Raw genomic sequence first — 21,550 nt, forward strand, 5'->3', positions numbered from 1 at the left:
CCAGATACGCGCCTTTCAAAGGTCCCAAGTGGACGCTGTCGTACGATGATTTCTGCGCTGGTCTCTACACCAGACTGATACGTGAGGACCAAGGTGAGGAGCCACCTGAGGTTCATCCGTCTTGTGTCTCTTTCAGGGTGAAACACAGACAGTCAGTCAGGTGGGAAACTCGAACAGATCGGACCACATTCCTTCATTCTCTGTGTCTGTTAACCCTGCAGCAGCGTGTCAGATTACTGTGACAGCCCGTCACAAAAACACACAGACTGCTGGGGGGGGGGGGGCTTCAGTTTCACATCGAGGGGAGATGAACCGACATGTTTTTGATTCATGTGTGTGTTACTCAAACATAAATTACTCTGACAGAACAGCAAACTGACTAAATAACACTGAACACAGATAAATGTCTCAGTATGTGACCTTGTTAAGAGCTCGTTAAGATCTGTTGGCCTCGTTAGCATGTCAGCTGCTCGATCGATCGCAGCGTAACAAGGTCGAGAAATCTTAACGCAGCTCGTCAGCTGTTTCACACGACGAGCTGATGAGCCACGAGGAATCACAAACTGACTTTAACATCCAGCAGGATGCTCATGTCACATTTTGACTCGAGCTCAATGCACTTTTGTTCAGTAACTTTCTTTACAAGACCAAAGAGACCTCTTCGATTGCAGGACACCTTAAGACTCACAAAACGCTTCCCTTGACTATTTTCTTCAATTTAGGACAACATGGTCAAAACGTCAAACTGATAATTCTTCAATAAGCAAATTCAAATAATTATTTTCAACAGTTTTTTTATTTTTATTGCTCACAACTAAAAGATTGTTCCACTTCCCCTCCGCTGCTACAACTCCAACCTAGGGGAAACACTGTACAGGTTTTTTTTGTTTTTTAAACAAATGGCTGCGCTTTAAGTCTGAAGAAGAGATGAATCTGGTGACAACTCGCTGCTGTGACGGTATCTTCACTTAAGCACCAGGCGCTCTCCATAGTGGGAGTGTTTGTCTCTGTCACTTATTGTCACAATCTTCACACCCGATTTATTGCTGGCAGGTCAGTTTCTGACTCTTGATTCACAAACAAATGTGCTTCATAAATAACCGCACAAAGCACTATTGAGCCACCCTGAATCACTGCAGCCCTCGTGTTCAGAGATTTTTTCATAACAGGCAGAACTGATGATCTACAACTGAAGAATTAAGTGACATCATTCACATGTAGAGAAGTAACCACGGGGTTAATTTGTTATTTCTGCAGCAGGTTAAATTCAGGATTAACGAGAGACGAACACGGGTACAGTTGGCTCTACAAGTTATGGCTGCTGCCGACAGGCCGGTCTTGAGCTTTGGCTGCGGCGGCCGCCGAGCACTGGCCACAGCTAGCCGCTGGGCACTGGCCACAGCTAGCCGCTGGGCACTGGCCACAGCTAGCCGCTGGGCACTGGCCACAGCTAGCCGCTGGGCACTGGCCACAGCTAGCCGCTGGGCACTGGCCACAGCTAGCCGGGCGCCAGGGCCACCGTGACATAAAACCGCCGGCTACTGAGCTGGCAGCAGCCGAGACATAACAACAGGACGAGGAGCCCGGGCCGGCTCGAGCTGGGGCGGACTGGTAGTGTCGGTGCTCTCACTGTTTGTCTATAACACAGACATAGAGTCTGTTTTCTGACAGGAATTTACAAGATCAATTCTGGAAGAAATCTCTGAATCAGTTGAGGAAACGGCCTTACGTGTTGAAGTAAATATGTCTGTAAATAGAGGACCTTAGTGGGAGTGGCCTGTGGTGCTGTGCATTCTGGGATTTGGTGTCTTTCATCCACATGAGCCAAAAAGACACTTTCTGCCTTTTCTCGGTCAAGAAGGCTCCAACTTCAAAATGTATTTCACATTTCTACATATATGACCCAATGTCAATACAGATTCATGTTTCAATGGGTGAAGTCTCCCTTTAAGTATTCTACATTGTCATATTCATAATCTACATATCGCTTCATATATCATCAAAGCTGAAGTATAACCGTCTTTCCTCGCTCTCTGTCTCGCTCCATTGCCCTTGAATTGTCGGCTGCTCTAATCGTCTTTTAAATAAAAAAAAAGGTTTTTTTTTTCCCCAGGCTGCACTTTCCTGCAGAGCGATGAGAGCAACAAAACAAACGTGTTTATCGGAGAGCGTGATTTTTTGGCAGCTGATGATCAAACAGCTGCAGGTGGAAGAGACGCGGGGATAAACATTTATCTCTGCACAGATTTTCAGCGTTGGCAGAGTCGGTGAGTGTCGGATAGATTCAGGACTTTACAGAACAACATATGAAACGTGTTGATTGCTGCCGTCACTTCAGGCAGATGGTACTTTTGAATCCAGCTGTTACAACCGAGCAGCTGGCAGGTCCAGTTTTGGAGACTCTATAAATTAACGCAACACTTACTGATGTTTGTTTGTGGGTTTTTGATGAAGCTCTGTTTGGGAAGCTGTTAAAATAAAGACGGGGGGGGCGGGGGGCGGGGGGGAGGGGTTCAGCATGTCAGGGAAGCATCAAACAGAAAAACAGAAAGAGGCTGACAGTTCCTCCTGTCCTTCCTGATCCCATTTCTGAGACTGAACATGTTTTCACATAAAGATCATGTCAAGGGGACTTCTCTGGATATATTCCTGACCTTGTTGGTCACATAAGCCCAGTTACCACCAAGCGGTCTGGTTCAGTACGGTACACATTTATTGTCGTTTCCACTGTAAAAACTTGGGAATGGTCCCAAAATAGTCCTGAGTATACTTGCTTTAAACTAGGCAAACGCAAAACATATGCCTCGTGTATCATGCGGGGGTTTGGAGCGTTGGTTGTACATGTTAACGTTGTGCGGGGTGCCGGTGGTGCAGTGGTTTCTTTTATGTAAAGCGTCCCTTTGGTTTGATTCGTTGCTGTATACATATAGATTGATCAGCGACCACATCGTCTTGTTTTTAGCCACACCAGCGGATGTTTCATCATCTCCTCAGGACTCCTGCCCTCACAAAGACAAACGGACGCACTTTACGACCTCTCGCCCCGCTGTGACCGCTCACACATCAGACACTAAACTAAACAGGATTGCTGCAGCCACCACGGCCGACTCTCCCCTTCAGATAAACAAGCCTCTCTTTGTGCTCTCAAAATCCTCATCATGTGTTTCATTCTCATCATCACTTCCAGGCTGCTGCTGACGATGTTTTCTCATTTTTTTAAAACGCACTCTGGCTGATTCAGAAGGCGATTAATGAACAGAAGCATCAACACAAAGCGACTTATTAACTTCTAACCGTTTGCTCGCTGCTCGAAGACAAACTCTTACTGAAGTCGTGTTTATTTTTAAAAGGCACTGATTTGGTTTAGTGAATAAAAATAGATCTTTCAGAGATAAGACAAAGGTTTAAAAATATCACTGAGGGTGTTGTGTACAAATTCATGTCCATGTTGTCTCTACAGGATCACGGACCGTCTCCCTCTGAAAAGCTGTTTGTGTTCTTATTAACGTCCAACGACTCAGAGAGGATCCCTACAAAGAAGAGACCTTTTTGTTACAGGAGATGATTTTCTGTTTTAAGGGCACACTCGACAAAGTTGTCCCATACCGTGCTTAAGAAAGTGGCCCCCCCCTCCCCTGCTGGCCTGCGGTCACACCGCTCCAGGACTAACAGACTAATCTGCTGCAGACGCTACAGTCTGTTTACCTGCTGCGGACGTTACAGTCTGTTTACCTGCTGCAGACCCTATACTCTGTTTACCTGCTGCAGGCGTTACAGTCTGTTTACCTGCTGCAGACCCTATACTCTGTTTACCTGCTGCAGACGTTACAGTCTGTTTACCTGCAGACGTTACAGTCTGTTTACCTGCTGCAGACGTTACGGTATGTTTACCTGCTGCAGACGTTACAGTCTGTTTACCTGCTGCAGACGTTACAGTCTGTTTACCTGCTGCAGACCCTACACTCCGTTTACCTGCTGCAGACCCTACACTCTGTTTACCTGCAGACGTTACAGTCTGTTTACCTGCTGCAGACGTTACGGTATGTTTACCTGCTGCAGACGTTACAGTCTGTTTACCTGCTGCAGACGTTACAGTCTGTTTACCTGCTGCAGACCCTACACTCTGTTTACCTGCTGCAGACCCTACACTCTGTTTACCTGCTGCAGTCTGTTTACCTGCTGCAGACGTTACAGTCTGTTTACCTGCTGCAGACGCTACAGTCTGTTTACCTGCTGCAGACGTTACAGTCTGTTTACCTGCTGCAGACGTTACAGTCTGTTTACCTGCTGCAGACCCTACACTCCGTTTACCTGCTGTAGACCCTACACTCTGTTTACCTGCAGACGTTACAGTCTGTTTACCTGCTGCAGACGTTACGGTATGTTTACCTGCTGCAGACGTTACAGTCTGTTTACCTGCTGCAGACGTTACAGTCTGTTTACCTGCTGCAGACCCTACACTCTGTTTACCTGCTGCAGACCCTACACTCTGTTTACCTGCTGCAGTCTGTTTACCTGCTGCAGACGTTACAGTCTGTTTACCTGCTGCAGACGCTACAGTCTGTTTACCTGCAGACATTACAGTCTGTTTACCTGCTGCAGGCGTTACAGTCTGTTTACCTGCTGCAGACGTTACAGTCTGTTTATCTGCTGCAGACGTTACAGCCTGTTTACCTGCTGCAGACGTTACAGTCTGTTTATCTGCTGCAGACGTTACAGCCTGTTTACCTGCTGCAGACGCTACAGTCTGTTTACCTGCTGCAGTCTGTTTACCTGCTGCAGACGCTACAGTCTGTTTACCTGCTGCAGACGTTAGTCTGTTTACCTGCTGCAGACGTTACAGTCTGTTTACCTGCTGCAGACGCTACAGTCTGTTTACCTGCTGCAGTCTGTTTACCTGCTGCAGACGCTACAGTCTGTTTACCTGCTGCAGACGCTACAGTCTGTTTACCTGCTGCAGACGCTACACTCTGTTTACCTGCTGCGGACGTTACAGTCTGTTTACCTGCTGCAGGTGATACAGTCTGTTTACCTGCTGCAGACGTTACAGTCTGTTTACCTGCTGCAGACCCTATACTCTGTTTACCTGCTGCGGACGTTACAGTCTGTTTACCCGCTGCAGGCGATACAGTCTGTTTACCTGCTGCAGGCGTTACAGTCTGTTTACCTGCTGCGGACGCTACACTCTGTTTACCTGCTGCAGACGTTACAGTCTGTTTACCTGCCACAGACGTTACAGTCTGTTTACCTGCTGCAGACCCTATACTCTGTTTACCTGCTGCAGGCGTTACAGTCTGTTTACCTGCTGCAGACCCTATACTCTGTTTACCTGCTGCAGACGTTACAGTCTGTTTACCTGCAGACGTTACAGTCTGTTTACCTGCTGCAGACGTTACAGTCTGTTTACCCGCTGCAGACGCTACACTCTGTTTACCTGCTGCAGGCGTTACAGTCTGTTTACCTGCTGCAGACGTTACAGTCTGTTTACCTGCAGACGTTACAGTCTGTTTACCTGCTGCAGACGTTACAGTCTGTTTACCCGCTGCAGACGCTACACTCTGTTTACCTGCTGCAGGCGTTACAGTCTGTTTACCTGCTGCAGACCCTACACTCTGTTTACCTGCTGTAGACGTTACAGTCCGTTTACCTGCTGCAGACCCTACACTCTGTTTACCTGCTGCAGACGTTACAGTCTGTTTACCTGCTGCAGACGTTACAGTCTGTTTACCTGCTGCAGACGCTACAGTCTGTTTACCTGCTGCAGACCCTATACTCTGTTTACCTGCTGCAGACCCTACACTCTGTTTACCTGCTGCAGACGTGACAGTCTGTTTACCTGCTGCAGACATTACAGTCTGTTTACCTGCTGCAGACCCTATACTCTGTTTACCTGCTACAGACCCTACACTCTGTTTACTTGCTGCAGTCTGTTTACCTGCTGCAGACCCTACACTCTGTTTACTTGCTGCTGACCCTACACTCTGTTTACCTGCTGCAGTCTGTTTACCTGCTGCAGACGTTACAGTCTGTTTACCTGCTGCAGACGTTACAGTCTGTTTACCTGCTGCAGACGTTACAGTCTGTTTACCTGCTGCAGACGCTACAGTCTGTTTACCTGCTGCAGACCCTACACTCTGTTTACCTGCTGCAGACGTTACAGTCTGTTTACCTGCTGCAGACGCTACAGTCTGTTTACCTGCTGCAGACGCTACAGTCTGTTTACCTGCTGCAGACCCTACACTCTGTTTACTTGCTGCTGACCCTACACTCTGTTTACCTGCTGCAGACCCTACACTCTGTTTACCTGCTGCAGACGTTACAGTGTTTACCTGCTGCAGACGTTACAGTCTGTTTACCTGCTGCAGACGTTACAGTCTGTTTACCTGCTGCAGACGTTACATTCTGTTTACCTGCTGCAGACGTTACAGTCTGTTTACCTGCTACAGACGCTAGTCTGTTTACCTGCTGCAGACCCTACACTCTGTTTACCTGCTGCAGACGTTACAGTCTGTTTACCTGCTGCAGTCTGTTTACCTGCTGCAGACCCTATACTCTGTTTACCTGCTGCAGACGTTACAGTCTGTTTACCTGCTGCAGACGTTACAGTCTGTTTACCTGCTGCAGACCCTACACTCTGTTTACCTGCTGCAGACGCTACAGTCTGTTTACCTGCTGCAGACCCTACACTCTGTTTACCTGCTGCAGACCCTACACTCTGTTTACCTGCTGCAGTCTGTTTACCTGCTGCAGACGTTACAGTCTGTTTACCTGCTGCAGACGCTACAGTCTGTTTACCTGCAGACATTACAGTCTGTTTACCTGCTGCAGGCGTTACAGTCTGTTTACCTGCTGCAGACGTTACAGTCTGTTTATCTGCTGCAGACGTTACAGCCTGTTTACCTGCTGCAGACCCTATACTCTGTTTACCTGCTGCAGACGTTACAGTCTGTTTACCTGCTGCAGACGTTACAGTCTGTTTACCTGCTGCAGACCCTACACTCTGTTTACCTGCTGCAGACGCTACAGTCTGTTTACCTGCTGCAGACCCTACACTCTGTTTACCTGCTGCAGACCCTACACTCTGTTTACCTGCTGCAGTCTGTTTACCTGCTGCAGACGTTACAGTCTGTTTACCTGCTGCAGACGCTACAGTCTGTTTACCTGCAGACATTACAGTCTGTTTACCTGCTGCAGGCGCTACAGTCTGTTTACCTGCTGCAGACGTTACAGTCTGTTTATCTGCTGCAGACGCTACAGTCTGTTTACCTGCTGCAGACGTTACAGTCTGTTTACCTGCTGCAGACGCTACAGTCTGTTTACCTGCTGCAGACGTTAGTCTGTTTACCTGCTGCAGACGTTACAGTCTGTTTACCTGCTGCAGACGCTACAGTCTGTTTACCTGCTGCAGACGCTACAGTCTGTTTACCTGCTGCAGACGCTACAGTCTGTTTACCTGCTGCAGACGCTACAGTCTGTTTACCTGCTGCAGCCCTACACTCTGTTTACCTGCTGCAGACGTTACAGTCTGTTTACCTGCTGCAGACGCTACAGTCTGTTTACCTGCTGCAGACACTACAGTCTGTTTACCTGCTGCAGCCCTACACTCTGTTTACCTGCTGCAGACCCTACACTCTGTTTACCTGCTGCAGACCCTACACTCTGTTTACCTGCTGCAGACGTTACAGTCTGTTTACCTGCTGCAGACGCTACAGTCTGTTTACCTGCTGCAGACCCTACACTCTGTTTACCTGCTGCAGTCTGTTTACCTGCTGCAGACCCTACACTCTGTTTACCTGCTGCAGACCCTACACTCTGTTTACCTGCTGCAGGCGCTACAGCTCAGAAACCGTCTTGATAAATCATTTATGTTTGCCTGATTAAAATATTAAAAACTTGTTTTCTGCTGCCTGGTAGAGCCTGTGGCTGTGTGGTGCTCGTACCTATGAGGGCCTGGAAGAGGCTGCTCTGGAAGATGTCGATGACCCTCTGGATGGAGTGTCGGAGCTGCCGGTCCTCGGCGTGGTGCAGCTTGGCCCGGTACTCCTCCAGCAGCAGGAGGGCTCGCTGTGCATCTGAAGCGAGGAAGAGGAGGAGGAAGAGGAAGAAGAGGAAGAGGAGGAAGAGGTGAGTCGAGGACACATAGTTCAGTCAGGGTCTTTACCATGAATGAAAAACGATCTGAGACACGGCGATCGCAGGCTGGTCTGAATAAACAGCTGCTTCCCTGCTGCAGTAATCCCTCAGTGATGGAACGACACCGCAGTGTTACATGCTTCACAAAAAACACAGACAGCGAGGAAATGAAAGCAGTGGTTGGGTTAAGGTCAGTGTTTCAGCAGAGTGCGGCGTCAGGTCGGGTGTGGATGCTTTAAAATTATCATGATTTGCAGAAAAACTCCTGCACACCATCTAAATTGCAAAAAAATAAAATAAAAAAAGAATTGCAATTCGGACAATAGAGGATAAAATGTGAGTAGGCAGACGATTCTGACTGTTTTCTTTAGAGCCCGACCGATTTATCAGCCAGCCGATAATATCATCCGATATCAGCATATCAAGTGGCGATCGGTATCGGCTAATTTTATCTCAGATATGCTCCGACATTTCTAGATTTATTCACCAGTTAAACAGCATTTCATTTGAGTTTCATTGTATAACACTAGCAGTTCTTTTTAACCAGTAGGGGGCGCTATATGGATTACGACAAGCATCATCAATCTTTTCAACAAGTGTTTGATAACTGAGGGATCAACACAATAAATGTGGATATCTAAATCTACAGATTGAACAAAGATCAAAGAAAAATATCGGCCAATTTATCAGTATCTGCTTTTTTTCTCCCCAACATCGATATCAGTATCAGCCCCAAAACATCCCGTATCGGTCGGCGTCCCAGTTTTCTTATCTTACGTCTAGTGAGTTAAACAAAATTTAAATTTCCTTTCAACAGACAATTAAATTAGTCAGCCGGGAACATCTCTAGTTAAAATAACGAATGTGTCATTAAAGAAATACCTGTGGCATCGACAGGTTTTGCTGTTTGAATTCAACCGTGCTTTTATTTTGAAATACAGTAAGGCCCTTCTGGTAGAGTGACGGTTAGGACAGGAAGTTAAGCACAGAAACAGGAAGTGGTTAGGGATCAAACAGCTCAAAGGAACAGTAACAAAGGTCAATGTGTGATGTCAAAAGGTCAATGTGTGATGTCATAAGGTCAATGTGTGATGTCATCAGGTGGATATTACTGTCTGAGAGTTTGTTAAAGTGAAATGAGACATTCAAAGATGCAGCAGTGAGACTACAGGGAGACACTGAGGACGAGTATCTACGGAGAGCCTGAAGGGACAAACATGAGATTAATCGAGATTAAAACAAATGAACACATTAATTTGAATGTCGTGACGTTTGATCTACCGAGAGATCCTGACTTTATTTCAAATTAAAAGCAGGGTTGAATTCAAACAGCAAGAAAGGTAAACTCAGATTAAGTCATTTTTTGCTATTTTATTTTTGAATGTGAAAAAAAAAAAGAATTTTACACGTAATTATAAATTTAAATTGTAATTGTTCGACGTCCGTTTGTTTAAACGTTAACGAGGAAGGTAAGTTAGCGAAACCATCAAACCTTCATAATAAAGTAATTGCGACTTTCCAAATGGAAAGCACGTGAACGCGAGAGAAAAACGACTTTCCAACTCGGAAACTCGACCAGCCGAGGAGCACGCGAAGGCAGCGTATGAGCTCCGTCTCTTGCGGGTGTTTTGCGCATGCGTGTGATTGTGGACTTGTTGCGGCCGTCACTTGTGTCCCCGGTCTCCCCTACTCGAGTCCACCTTCATCAAACACAACTAATTAAACATTTGTCCCGGGTCACTGCCTCCTCACATGCATGTTATGTCTCTGTTATGTCCCGGGACTTCAGGGGAAGAGTGGAAATGTGACTTTTGACACAGAGTTTATTTTTAGTTGGGCTCCTCTCCAGACAAGGTGCCCCATATACAACTTGGTTAGCAACTGCAGCTAACCCGGCTAACCCCACTTTAACTCACTTTACCTGAGTGGCACGGCACGGTTCGGCTTGTGAGGCCGAAATAACCCGAGTGGGGTGTCATTGTGTCGAGTTATATCCGTGTCAGTGTGTGTGTGTGTGTGTTTGTTTAAGTGTGTGTGTGTGAGTTTGGTTTAGCCGTGCTAGCCTCAGCTAGTTAATAATGTGCAGCTTACCTTTCTTTCTCACTGGCATGGTCTGGCTCGGCTCGGCTCGGTATTGAGCTAGTCGTGTGTTAGCCTCATGCAGTCCCCGGCACAGCACTCGGGCTCTGTTTTATTGATTATTCCGGCTGTTACAGCCCGCTGTCACGGCTCCAAGTCACGGCTCAAGAAAATCCCTCCACGACGACACCAAGTTCCCCTCCGAGACAAACAAAGTCCCTGTGAGGGGGGACCGACACGTCCAGACTGAGTAACAACACCAAGTCTACAGTATGAAGCAAGACAAGGCAGAAGTCCCGGGTTCAACTAATATCACCCGAGGAAGGAGCTACCGACTCTCCGTGCTGTAGTTCCCCGCCGGAGACGCTCCCTGCCCCGGCTTGATGACCGCGGTGGCGCGACACACGGCTGGGTGAAGGGAAAAAAAAAAAAAGTGCAAATCTAGCTTCCTCCAAGCGGGACCAGCCGAGTGCCAAACTCCATAAAAACCATCAGTTAGGGTGCATGCATGAGCTGCCCGGCTGCAGGGAGACGACCAGCTCCGGAGCTTTGATGCTTCTTCCAGGAAGAAGAAAAAAAAACAACAACTTCAAAGTCCAGCCTGGTGGCACACCTCAACTCCAGCCTGGTGACACACCTCAACTCCAGCCTGGTGACACACCTCAACTCCAGCCTGGTGACACACCTCAACTCCAGCCTGGTGACACACCTCAACTCCAGCCTGGTGTATCCCGCACTGGCACGCACTCTTCCTGCGTGTTATTCCCAGCACAGCCTGCGTTGTGCATTCGTGTCAAACTTCCCTCAGTGTAAATCCCTCCTCTCTTTTTCTCCTACTTCCTCCTTCTCCTCCTTTTTTCTTCTTCTTCTTCTTCTTCTCCCTCCTCCTCCTCCTCCTCCTGCACCTCCCCAGGTCTACAAATCCCAAACTTTCCTCCAAAATGGCGTCTCACAGAGCAGCAAACGTGAACCATGTGATTTCTAAAAGACTACCCCTCCAACCTGCCACCCAATCATGCAGCTCACCTACAAGACCGAGGAAGAGGAGGAGGAGAGGAGGAGGAGGAGGAGGGGTGCTGGAGGAGGAAGAGAAAAAGTTTTGGATCCAGAGAAAGGGAAAGTGAGAGGACAGAGAGAGAGCAAGAGGAGGTGAAGGTGAAGATTTACAAACTGAAGGAACGATAAAAAGAAGAAGAGGAGGAAGACAATCTCCAGGATGAAGAGGGACGCAAACAGACGCAGGATGAAGAAGTGAAAAGGTGAAGACAAGACAGAATCTACAGTTAGAAAAACATCAGGAGGAAGAGGAGGTGAAATAAAGAGAGAGAAAGAGGAGGTGAAATAAAAAGAGAGAGAAAGAGGAGGTGAAATAAAGAGAGAGAAAGAGGAGGTGAAATAAAAAGAGAGAAAGAGGAGGTGAAATAAAGAGAGAGAAAGAGGAGGTGAAATAAAAAGAGAGAAAGAGGAGGTGAAATAAAGAGAGAGAGAAAGAGGAGGTGGAATAAAGAGAGAAAGAGGAGGTGAAATAAAAAGAGAGAAAGAGGAGAGCTGATGATGAAAAAGAGAGCGAAAGAGGAGGTGAAATAAAGAGAGAGAAAGAGGAGGTGAAATAAAAAGAGAGAGAAAGAGGAGGTGAAATAAAGAGAGAGAAAGAGGAGGTGAAAGAAAGAGGAGGTGAAATAAAGAGAGAGAAAGAGGAGGTGAAATAAAGAGAGAGAAAGAGGAGGTGAAATAAAAAGAGAGAAAGAGGAGGTGAAATAAAGAGAGAGAGAAAGAGGAGGTGGAATAAAAAGAGAGAAAGAGGAGGTGGAATAAAAAGAGAGAGAAAGAGGAGGTGAAATAAAGAGAGAGAAAGAGGAGGTGAAATAAAAAGAGAGAAAGAGGAGGTGAAATAAAGAGAGAGAAAGAGGAGGTGAAATAAAAAGAGAGAAAGAGGAGGTGAAATAAAGAGAGAGAGAAAGAGGAGGTGGAATAAAAAGAGAGAGAAAGAGGAGGTGAAATAAAGAGAGAGAAAGAGGAGGTGAAATAAAGAGAGAGAAAGAGGAGGTGAAATAAAGAGAGAGAGAAAGAGGAGGTGGAATAAAGAGAGAGAAAGAGGAGGTGAAATAAAAAGAGAGAAAGAAAGAGGAGGTGAAATACAGAGAGAGAGAAAGAGGAGGTGAAATAAAAAGAGAGAAAGAAAGGAGGTGAAATAAAGAGAGAGAGAAAGAGGAGGTGAAATAAAGAGAGAGAGAAAGAGGAGGTGAAATAAAAAGAGAGAAAGAAAGAGGAGGTGAAATAAAGAGAGAGAGAAAGAGGAGGTGAAATAAAAAGAGAAAGAAAGAGGAGGTGAAATAAAGAGAGAGAAAGAGGAGGTGAAATAAAGAGAGAGAAAGAGGAGGTGAAATAAAGAGAGAAAGAGGAGGTGAAATAAAGAGAGAGAGAAAGAGGAGGTGAAATAAAGAGAGAGAAAGAGGTGAAATAAAGAGAGAGAGAAAGAGGAGGTGAAATAAAAAGAGAAAGAAAGAGGAGGTGAAATAAAGAGAGAGAAAGAGGTGAAATAAAGAGAGAGAGAAAGAGGAGGTGAAATAAAGAGAAAGAGGAGGTGAAATAAAGAGAGAGAAAGAGGAGGTGAAATAAAGAGAGAGAACGAGGGGTCTGATATTAGAGGAAGAGAAGTGATGATAAAGAAGAAACATTAAATGAAGAATGTTCATCATGTTCCACATCAATAAATCATAAAGTGTGTCCTGTGTAAATGTGTCTCTGAGTCCTGACTGTCTACAATGAGGGAGAAGCTCGAGTCCCGCTGGCTGTGTTGTTGTCAGAGCCGTGTTTACATGGACGGGACGGCCGGCTCCTCCCCTTGTGTATAAAAGCTGTTTTAGTCAAGAACTAGAGAGAAGAAGAAGAACATACTCACTGATTATTTGGATGTTAGTAAGAGTAAGAGAAGCTACGAGCTAACTAAAGAGCGCTAACATTAGCATGCTAACACAACAATGTGAAGCTACAAGCTAACTAAGGAGCGCTAACATTAGCATGCTAACACAACAACACAGGACACAGGTGATTACAGCTCAAGCTATTTTGTTTGCTGCTTGCGTGTATACCCGAGTGGAGGGGGGGTGTGTCTCTGCAGGAGAGCGGGGGCTTCGGTATGGAGGAGGCGTGGCCTAACAGCAGTTTGTTTTGGTATCATGCTGGAGCTCAAGGGCGACACCTACTGGATCAGAGAGTCGCACATTCTTCCTTTAAAAGACGACCTCTCCGACCGCCATTTATCACCAACACTTTATGAATAATCTGGCAACAACAAAAAACATTCAAAATGTAAACATCTTATTTTCCAAAGTTCATGTTAGAAATCATTTTTATGATATAAAGATCATTAAAAAGGATAAACACCAGAATGTAGCAGAAGTGATGTTATTCAAATGTCTCTCCTCCATATTTAAAAGGCTAAGGCCCCGCCCCGTTCATTTCTATGAAAGCTGCTCAGTTGTGCATGGAGCAAAAAAAAAAGAAAGCTCCTGAAATCCTCCTTAAATTTAATCAAGCAAGCACTGTGTTAGCTTAGCTTAGCATAACATGTGGAAACAGCTAGCCTGGGTTTGTCAAAGCTAACTGGATCTACTCACCAGCACTTCATTTTGTTATTTTTTTGGGCCTTTTTTTGCTTATTTTGGACATGACAGCTGAAGAGAGACAGGAGATGTTGGTAGGAAAGAGAAGGAGATGAGGTCAGATTTGAGGTCGAGGTGGGATTCAAACCCACGGTTACTGCGATGAGGACTACAGCCTCCGTACACAAGACGCACAACATAATCACTAGGCTATCAGCTCTCTTTGCTTTATGTTCGTACAAAGTGACCTGTAAACATTTTTAGACATGTCACAGTTTTATGGGGAACTATGTCATTATTGCGACCAGTTGCTGTGGAACCAGAAGACACCAGGAAGTTACTGGTCCCAGTCCTGAACGTGAATAAACCAACTTCCAAACAAAACCCCATGAGGCTCACAGTCAGCAACTTTGAACTTTGAAACAATGCTCTTATTATAATTCTGTAGTGTTAGTTGTATTTATTTATTTGCATATCAAGCCATGAAGAAATCTGCTTTCCTAATCAAAGGAGGATTTAAATGAAATGCTGTGTAATTTAAATCCTGAATAAGCAGAAACAAAAATGTGTGTTGCCTCAAATCTAGAAACCAGAATAATACCCCTAATGATCCTCGATATTTACTGAGTTATAGTTTTGTTTAACTTACAGAATAAAATGTAGATTTGTCACCGGTAAAGGTCGGCTGGGATTGGTTGGCTTTTAGTTCCCGTTTGGTTGAGAACATTTGTCTCTTTTCATCTTATTTACTCTCAGATAAATCAAAATGTCTGTACTTTAATTCACGCGCTTTCGACCAGGAGAAGGTGTCGTCAGGTGGTGACCAACTTTCATCGGATGTTTCGACCCTGAACCACAACATCCTCCAGTTGGCGGGTCTGCAGTGATGGCCGGTCACTGCCCATCTTCTCCTGGTTTCCAGCTTCTCTCCTCCCGCCTGAACCAAGGCCAGCAAGAGGCTCGCTCTGCTGCCTTTAGATTCTGCTCCTGAATGCTCTGGATTTGTTTGGACCAGAGAAGGTAGGTGGTTTTAAGGCGACCCCCTCCACACGGCCGTTTTGGACGCCCCTCGGTTTGTCAGATATGAGAGCAGTTATCAGGTCAACAGGTGTTGCAGCGATGGAAGCGGTCAAGAGAAGTGGTTCAGATAGAAGTGATTGTACCCGACCTAAAAAGCCTCTGCATGTTTCTAATAAGCTCCACGAGCAGAAACGTGCTCAAACTAGGATCAATATTGGAGATGCTTTTGAAAAATGGAGAGAGGTTAGAACACAGAAAGGTTTACAGACCCATGCAGAGCTGGATAAACACTGAAGCTTCAGAGTCCACCACATGGTGACCTGAGTGAGCATCCACTCTAGAGAGGGGGGGGGGGGGGGGGTACTAGCTGCAGTACCCATTTTGAACACAAGGGTTACATATTGCTCCTTTAAGATTAAAAATCATTTAAAAAGTAAATCTTGTCCAGAAAAGGCAGCAAACAATTTAGAAGCTTGGTGACATAAACACAGAATATAAGCATTTAAAATAAAGAACACATGGTGAAACATGAACATGAAAACAAAAACAAAGTTTGCTGTTGATGTTTAAAAGTTTGATTTTTTCATCATCGATGTAGTTACTAAAAGTTTGCTGCAGCACGATTGATGATGTGAAGTTGTCAATATAAAATAATGTTCCAGATATCAGAGACCTGGAGAAAGATCAGAGGTCAGGCAGTGAGCAGATCCATCCTTTGGTCACGATGAAGATGAATCCTCCTCCTCCTCCTCCTCCCTGTGTGAAGCGTCCCCTCTTTGTCTCTCTCGTGTGCAGATGCAAACCACTCCACGCTCTGGCCCAGATTAAAGAGAGAGAGCAGTTCCGGTGAAAGGAGGAGGCCTTTATTTTTAGACGGTCATGTTTAATGAATGACCTCGCCTTCAGTCTCAGAATCGTTGTATTTAAGTGGAGGAGGAGAGGTCTGCTCTGCTCTCACACCGGCCATCACCTCCTGAGAGTGAGAAGGACGTTACTGGATGGAATATGTTTGGAAGTGCTGATAGAGACATCTGATCAAAATGTTCTCCCGTCGATACGAGAACGTTACACATCATGCTCTTAGGCTCAGTCTGTATAAATTATGTACGTCTTGAACTCTGACGTCACCTGCTGGTTTGTGGACTGCCTTGGAGCCTTAGGTTTGGCAGTCTGCGACGTCTTGGTTTTCTGGAACCCGGAAGAGACCATATTTGGGCAATAGGGTGGAGCCAGAGAGGAGAGAGGCGTTAGCAAAAGCTAAGCTAATAAAGCTAAAACGTCTGTGCCCATGGCTGATTTGTATTTATCAGACTAAAGACGCTAGGAGAACATGTGGAACATTCAGAACCACTACAGCTTGTAAACAAAATTTAAAAAATTGGGAAATTAATGACTCTAAGGCAAGGGGCAACACATAAAAATCAATGTATGACTAGCACTGAACAGGTGTGGTAAGCTATAGACACAGATAGCTGCTAATTGTTGCGTTCTAATGTGACTGGTTAATAGCTGAGTTGACACCTAGAAGACAGCTAGCAGCTCCCATCTGTCAATCAAAGAGGCCACACCCCCTAAGTCTACACCACTTTAAGCCTTGATATAATGTAAACAGGTGAGTTGTATAAACATTCAGTTGTCAACAATAGAGAAATGAGCTCCAGAGACCCAAACTGTGTTTGTACCAGGATGTAAACACGTTTATTTTAACATAGAGCTCTATGGGGACTGACTCATTGCAGGAGACAGACTCTAGTGGACACTGGAGGAACTGCAGCTGTAAAGTTAGACATTTTAATATAGAGCTCTATGGAGACTGACTCACTGCAGGAGACAGACTCTAGTGGACACTGGAGGGACTGCAGCTGTAAAGTTAGACATTTTAACATGGAGCTCTATGGAGACTGACTCACTGCAGGAGACAGACTCTAGTGGACACTGGAGGGACTGCAGCTGTAAAGTTAGACATTTTAACATAGAGCTCTATGGAGACTGACTCACTGCAGGAGACAGACTCTAGTGGACACTGGAGGGACTGCAGCTGTAAAGTTAGACATTTTAACATAGAGCTCTATGGAGACTGACTCACTGCAGGAGACAGACTCTAGTGGACACTGGAGGGACTGCATGTTTTGCTCTTCTGAGTTTGCTTCACTTTAAGATTCTGATACTAAAATAGAAAGAAAAACAAAAGTAAACTGGCAGATTAAAACTAATTCAACAATTCTAATATTCAGTCTGTGCTTCAAACACTGAATTAAACATGCTGATGAACCATGAAATGTAATGTCAGCACACTGGAAGGATGCAGCTCCACCGTCATGAGGTCTCACCACAGACGATTACTGGTGAGGTGTTCCTGTTGGAGGGAATAATAACACAACATCTGTGGTAAGGAAATGCACTCTGCTTCTTTCAGTTTATCCTGAAGTGACGTACATCTGGGTGAGTTGGCAGCTAAGACTCAATTCTGAATTAACTTTGAAAATATGTATACGGCAAAATACTTTTTTGTTTTTTAAATACCCAGAAATGTCTTATCTTTAAAGTCATGACTTACATCTATGTTGAGTATTTAATTTTAGCACTCAAAGGTCGTCATGTTTTCAGTTAATGTGATGTAGTGTTGTGCAAAGAGGAGCCAGCCTGGGAGTTAATGCTTATGACGAACGTTTGAGCCGCATGCTGTGTATGTGTGTGTGTGTGTGTGTGTGTGTGTGTGTGTGTGTGTGTGTGTGTGTGTGTGTGTATTACAACATGTGTCACAGGCTTAAGCTGCCAAATTCCCGATTTATGCCAAGATTAATTATGAGCATGTTGTCCAAATGGGGATGAAAAACTGACATGACATGTGCAGTAATCACATTACAGAGTGAGACAGCCGCGTCCATACACTGCAGGTTAGGATGCAGATGGATAAATCCTACATGTTTGACACGCAGCGTCTGAGCTGCAGCGGCCGCCCTGCAGGCCCGAATGCTCAGATATGTTTACGACGAGGTGTTGATCTTCAAACACTCACTGCCTTGATTTTAAGTAGGCAGACATTTCTTACTACTCACTGAATTAAGAAAAAAACACAAATGTGAGGTTATTCAGTTTAATCTTCTTGTGTCCAATACACAGGTACACGCATGATGTGTGTAGCCTAGCTTAGCACAAAGACTAGAAGTGGGGGGAAACTGTTAGCATAGCATCCTAAAGCTGATTTTAAACTGCAAATCTGAATGTTTTTATCCTGAATCCAGCAAAATGTTCTGAAACTTGTTAGAAATATGACAAGTTCATTTACATTACATGTTGAAATTACATCACACGCACACACACACACACACACACACACACACACACACACACACACACACACACACACACACACACACACACACACACACACACACACACAGAACAAAGTCTATGTATTGTCTTAGCTGAACTACAATGGTACAACAGTGTGTCTTGACGCCACAGTGTGTTTCAGTGTGTGTTTGTTTTTCTATCCTAGTGGGGACCATAACCTGATTTATCACTCACAAAAGGGGACCAATATTTCCCGTTGGGACAGATTGATGGTCCCAGCAGGTACAAGCATTAAAGGGATACCTCAGTGTTGGGGAATGCGGCAACATGTCACTCACCTATTGAAAATCATTTTTTTACTGTAGGGACGGACTGCTGGTCCCACTCAGCACAGAGCATTACAATGACACAACACTGTTCCTTCGACTGTTTGTTTGCTGGCTCTACAGTAATCGAGGACCCCGACCCCAGTAGAGGATGAAGTGTGTTCTGTTAAACAAGCGTTCCCTCTGTCAGCTGACTCGCCGTCACTCCAGTGAATCAGCGTGTTGGAGCTTAAACAACGGAGCTTTGTCGCCTCCGTCAAACCCATAATCACACTGAGGTTTCTCTCTTTCTGTGTCTCGTCCTGCCTGCAGATCAGCATCGCCCCAGCGTCCGTTTATCACCATCGTCACCTAAATGTAACTAATCAGCATCACACTGCAGCCAGCGGAGCGAATATGAAACAATGGAGGTCAAATTAACAGATTTGTTCAGAGGTTGTCATCTGGAATCAAACAACCTGCAGATAAACGACACAGAGGATTAACATCTGGATCTCGTCCGTTATCCTCCTTTGATTACTCTGAATGTTATTTTAGTGTGTGTGTGTGTGTGTGTGTGTGTGTGTGTGTGTGTGTGTGTGTGTGTGTGTGTGTGTGAAGGTCAAACAGAAGGTCCATCAAACTGTGCTAAGAGATGCTAACACAAAAGATGAAATAAGTCTTTATGTAAAAGGAAAACAATGTCTTCTTTTTAAGACCCAGTCCTCCATTCAGAGTAAAAGTAATACAGAGGTCCCGCTCCCTAGAGGTATCGCTAGGGGGGGTAGAAATTTGAAGGCAAAGAGGGGGAAACTGGAACAATAGTAAAAATCAACTAAAATGATCTGTGTCAATAAAAAAAACTAACACTTCACTCCATTAAATCAGAGCTGATGAGCTGCTATGAGTGACACAGTTCAATCAGAAACTACATATGACAAGGAATGTTCAGGGCAATCCCGGGACCACACAAAGGTTTTTGTAGCACTTTTCAAACTTGAAAGGGGGCAACAACATCGGCAGTTATTATTTTTTTAACTTTTATTCACCGAAACGTGCACACACACACTCACACAATAAAAAGAGCTACAAACAAGAGGGGAACTGTGTTCTGATACAGTTTTAAAAGCAGATTTAGACAAAAACAAACAAACAAACAAAACAAAAGGAAAAGGGTCAGTAAATAAAATGAATGAATTAGTCAAAGTGAATGAGCAAACAGGACAAAGAAAAACATGGGGACAGTATAGTAACAAAATGATGTCAAATAAAACTGGTGGGATAGGTTGTACACATGGTGATGATTTTTGGTGTTGTTTGTTTGTTTTTGTTTTTCACTTTGTATGGGTGCTAACAGGATGATTGCCAAATGCAGACTGTTTGTAAATTATATTAAAATTGTTGTGCTGATTCCCTCTCTCCTCCTCGTTTACCTGCCTGGTTCTGCTGTAGCATCAAAACGGTGGTGAGAGTTGTGGAGTATATTTATGTTGAATTCAATGAGTTGGTTTTTGAGTGCTGCTGATTGTTGTTCTATTGATATCTGTTGTGTAAGGAGGTCTAACCATTGTGATGTGTTGATCTTTTTCCTACTTTTCCAGCGTCCAACATCGGCAGTTATTACAGAAACCTTGGTAGCAGGCCGCCACTCAAGAGGAATGGACCCAGCTCATCCCTGCCAGAGGATTAAACAATTTGGGGATCCTCGGCATCCTCTTTCAGAGAGCCATTTCAAGCTGAAATTATTAATGTGTGTCTATGTGGAACCCCCGCTGTGCCCCAACACCAAATCATAACGTGTACTCCCAGACTGGGACAACAATATTACCCCGCTTCTGAATCAATACTTAATGTACAAAGACGTGATGACGGCTGAGACTGATACGGCACTTTGTTTGAAAAAATCACTTTGAAAAGTGATTTAGTCGTTCAAATGTTAAATACTTTTAATACAATGATCACACTTTAGTTTAACTGATTTTAACATTTTATGTGTTGAATGTAGAACCAGGATACCGGGCCTCATTGACTGATTTCTTAACTCAGTTTAAGCCACCTGTGTTCTTAAATGTTTTCTGAGGGAGTCAATCAACTGAAGAAGTAGAACCATTTTATCTCAGATTTGTTTTACAACTAGTTAAGTCTCCCCCTGCTGGACACTAAAGTTAATGCAGTAAATATAAACAGTGTATGGTAAAGTCATGGAGTTGATGGTACAGAAACATGCTGACTCATCAGAGTGAACCACACAATTCTTTGAGCTCAATTAAATGTATTTATTGTTGATTATTTAATGATATGCAGTTTGTGATTGGGAGGCCTCCCGTTACCTCACAAGACTGTAAAATATAAGGCAAGGCAAGATTATTTATGTCGCACATTTCAACAACAAGGCAATTCAAAGTGCTTCACACAAGACATCAAAAGCATCATGACAGAGGAAAGAAAAGAAACATTAAAATAGAACATTTAAAAATCACTGAAATTATTAAATCTGAAGATATGTTCAAATAAAAATAATTCAAATGAAATTAAGTGAAATAAATAAAGTAAACATCAAGAGTTAAAAGTAACAGTGCAGTTCAAATTTAAAAACTTATTAAAATTGTTTAATGAAAGACAATTCACATGAGTATCAGGAGTAAATACATGAATAAACAAAAAAACAGACAGCTGATTACTCAGTGTACAATATATGGAAAGAAGATTAATAGTAAAAAAAATACTTAAGAAGTTTATTTTCTGAGACTCGTAACGCAGAATGACAACTGGCTGAAGGGTAAATTCATGTATTTTTTTAAACCACAAAAATAATTGCAAACAACAAAGATAGAAATAAAAATCACAAGTTTTCTGAGCTTAAGTAGCTACAGACGTAGAAGTCGACAGATTTTAACGTTTTCAGGAAATGACATGATGGTTCCAGCGAAGAAAGTAGTCGGGACATTTAAATGACACTCTTGACTTCATACACATTTGTAACTGCCCCATTCTCGGCCATTAGGGGCAGTTTTACACAATTGCTGCCCCATCCCCCGCTGGTCTGTTTTCACATAAGTTATATCGTTCCGTGTCCGAGCATACTTGTGTATGTACACAGTCATACACAAT

General features: G+C 44.3%; 1 protein-coding gene across 17 annotated transcripts in view; it reads right to left on the bottom strand.

Moving 5' to 3' along the window:
* LOC110005370 (discs large homolog 1-like protein) overlaps positions 1-11,111 on the bottom strand; it is a 105,833-nt gene extending 94,722 nt beyond the window's left edge. For 5 of the 17 annotated variants that reach the window (XM_065953493.1, XM_065953492.1, XM_065953475.1 and 2 more), the window contains exons 1-2: positions 10,225-11,108; positions 7,941-8,072 (exon numbers count right to left, since the gene is read on the bottom strand). In XM_065953493.1, the coding sequence (XP_065809565.1) occupies positions 7,941-8,072; positions 10,225-10,243 (151 nt within the window). In that variant the 5' untranslated portion in view covers positions 10,244-11,108. Of the gene's footprint in view, positions 1-7,940; positions 8,073-10,224 lie in introns of all 17 variants that reach the window. The other 12 variants (XM_065953479.1, XM_065953478.1, XM_065953494.1 and 9 more) reach the window with 5 other exon arrangements.
* Positions 11,112-21,550: the final 10,439 nt, after the last annotated feature.

The sequence above is a fragment of the Labrus bergylta genome, chromosome 4 (assembly GCF_963930695.1).
Source record: "Labrus bergylta chromosome 4, fLabBer1.1, whole genome shotgun sequence".
NCBI classification, from domain to species: Eukaryota; Metazoa; Chordata; class Actinopteri; order Labriformes; family Labridae; genus Labrus; species Labrus bergylta.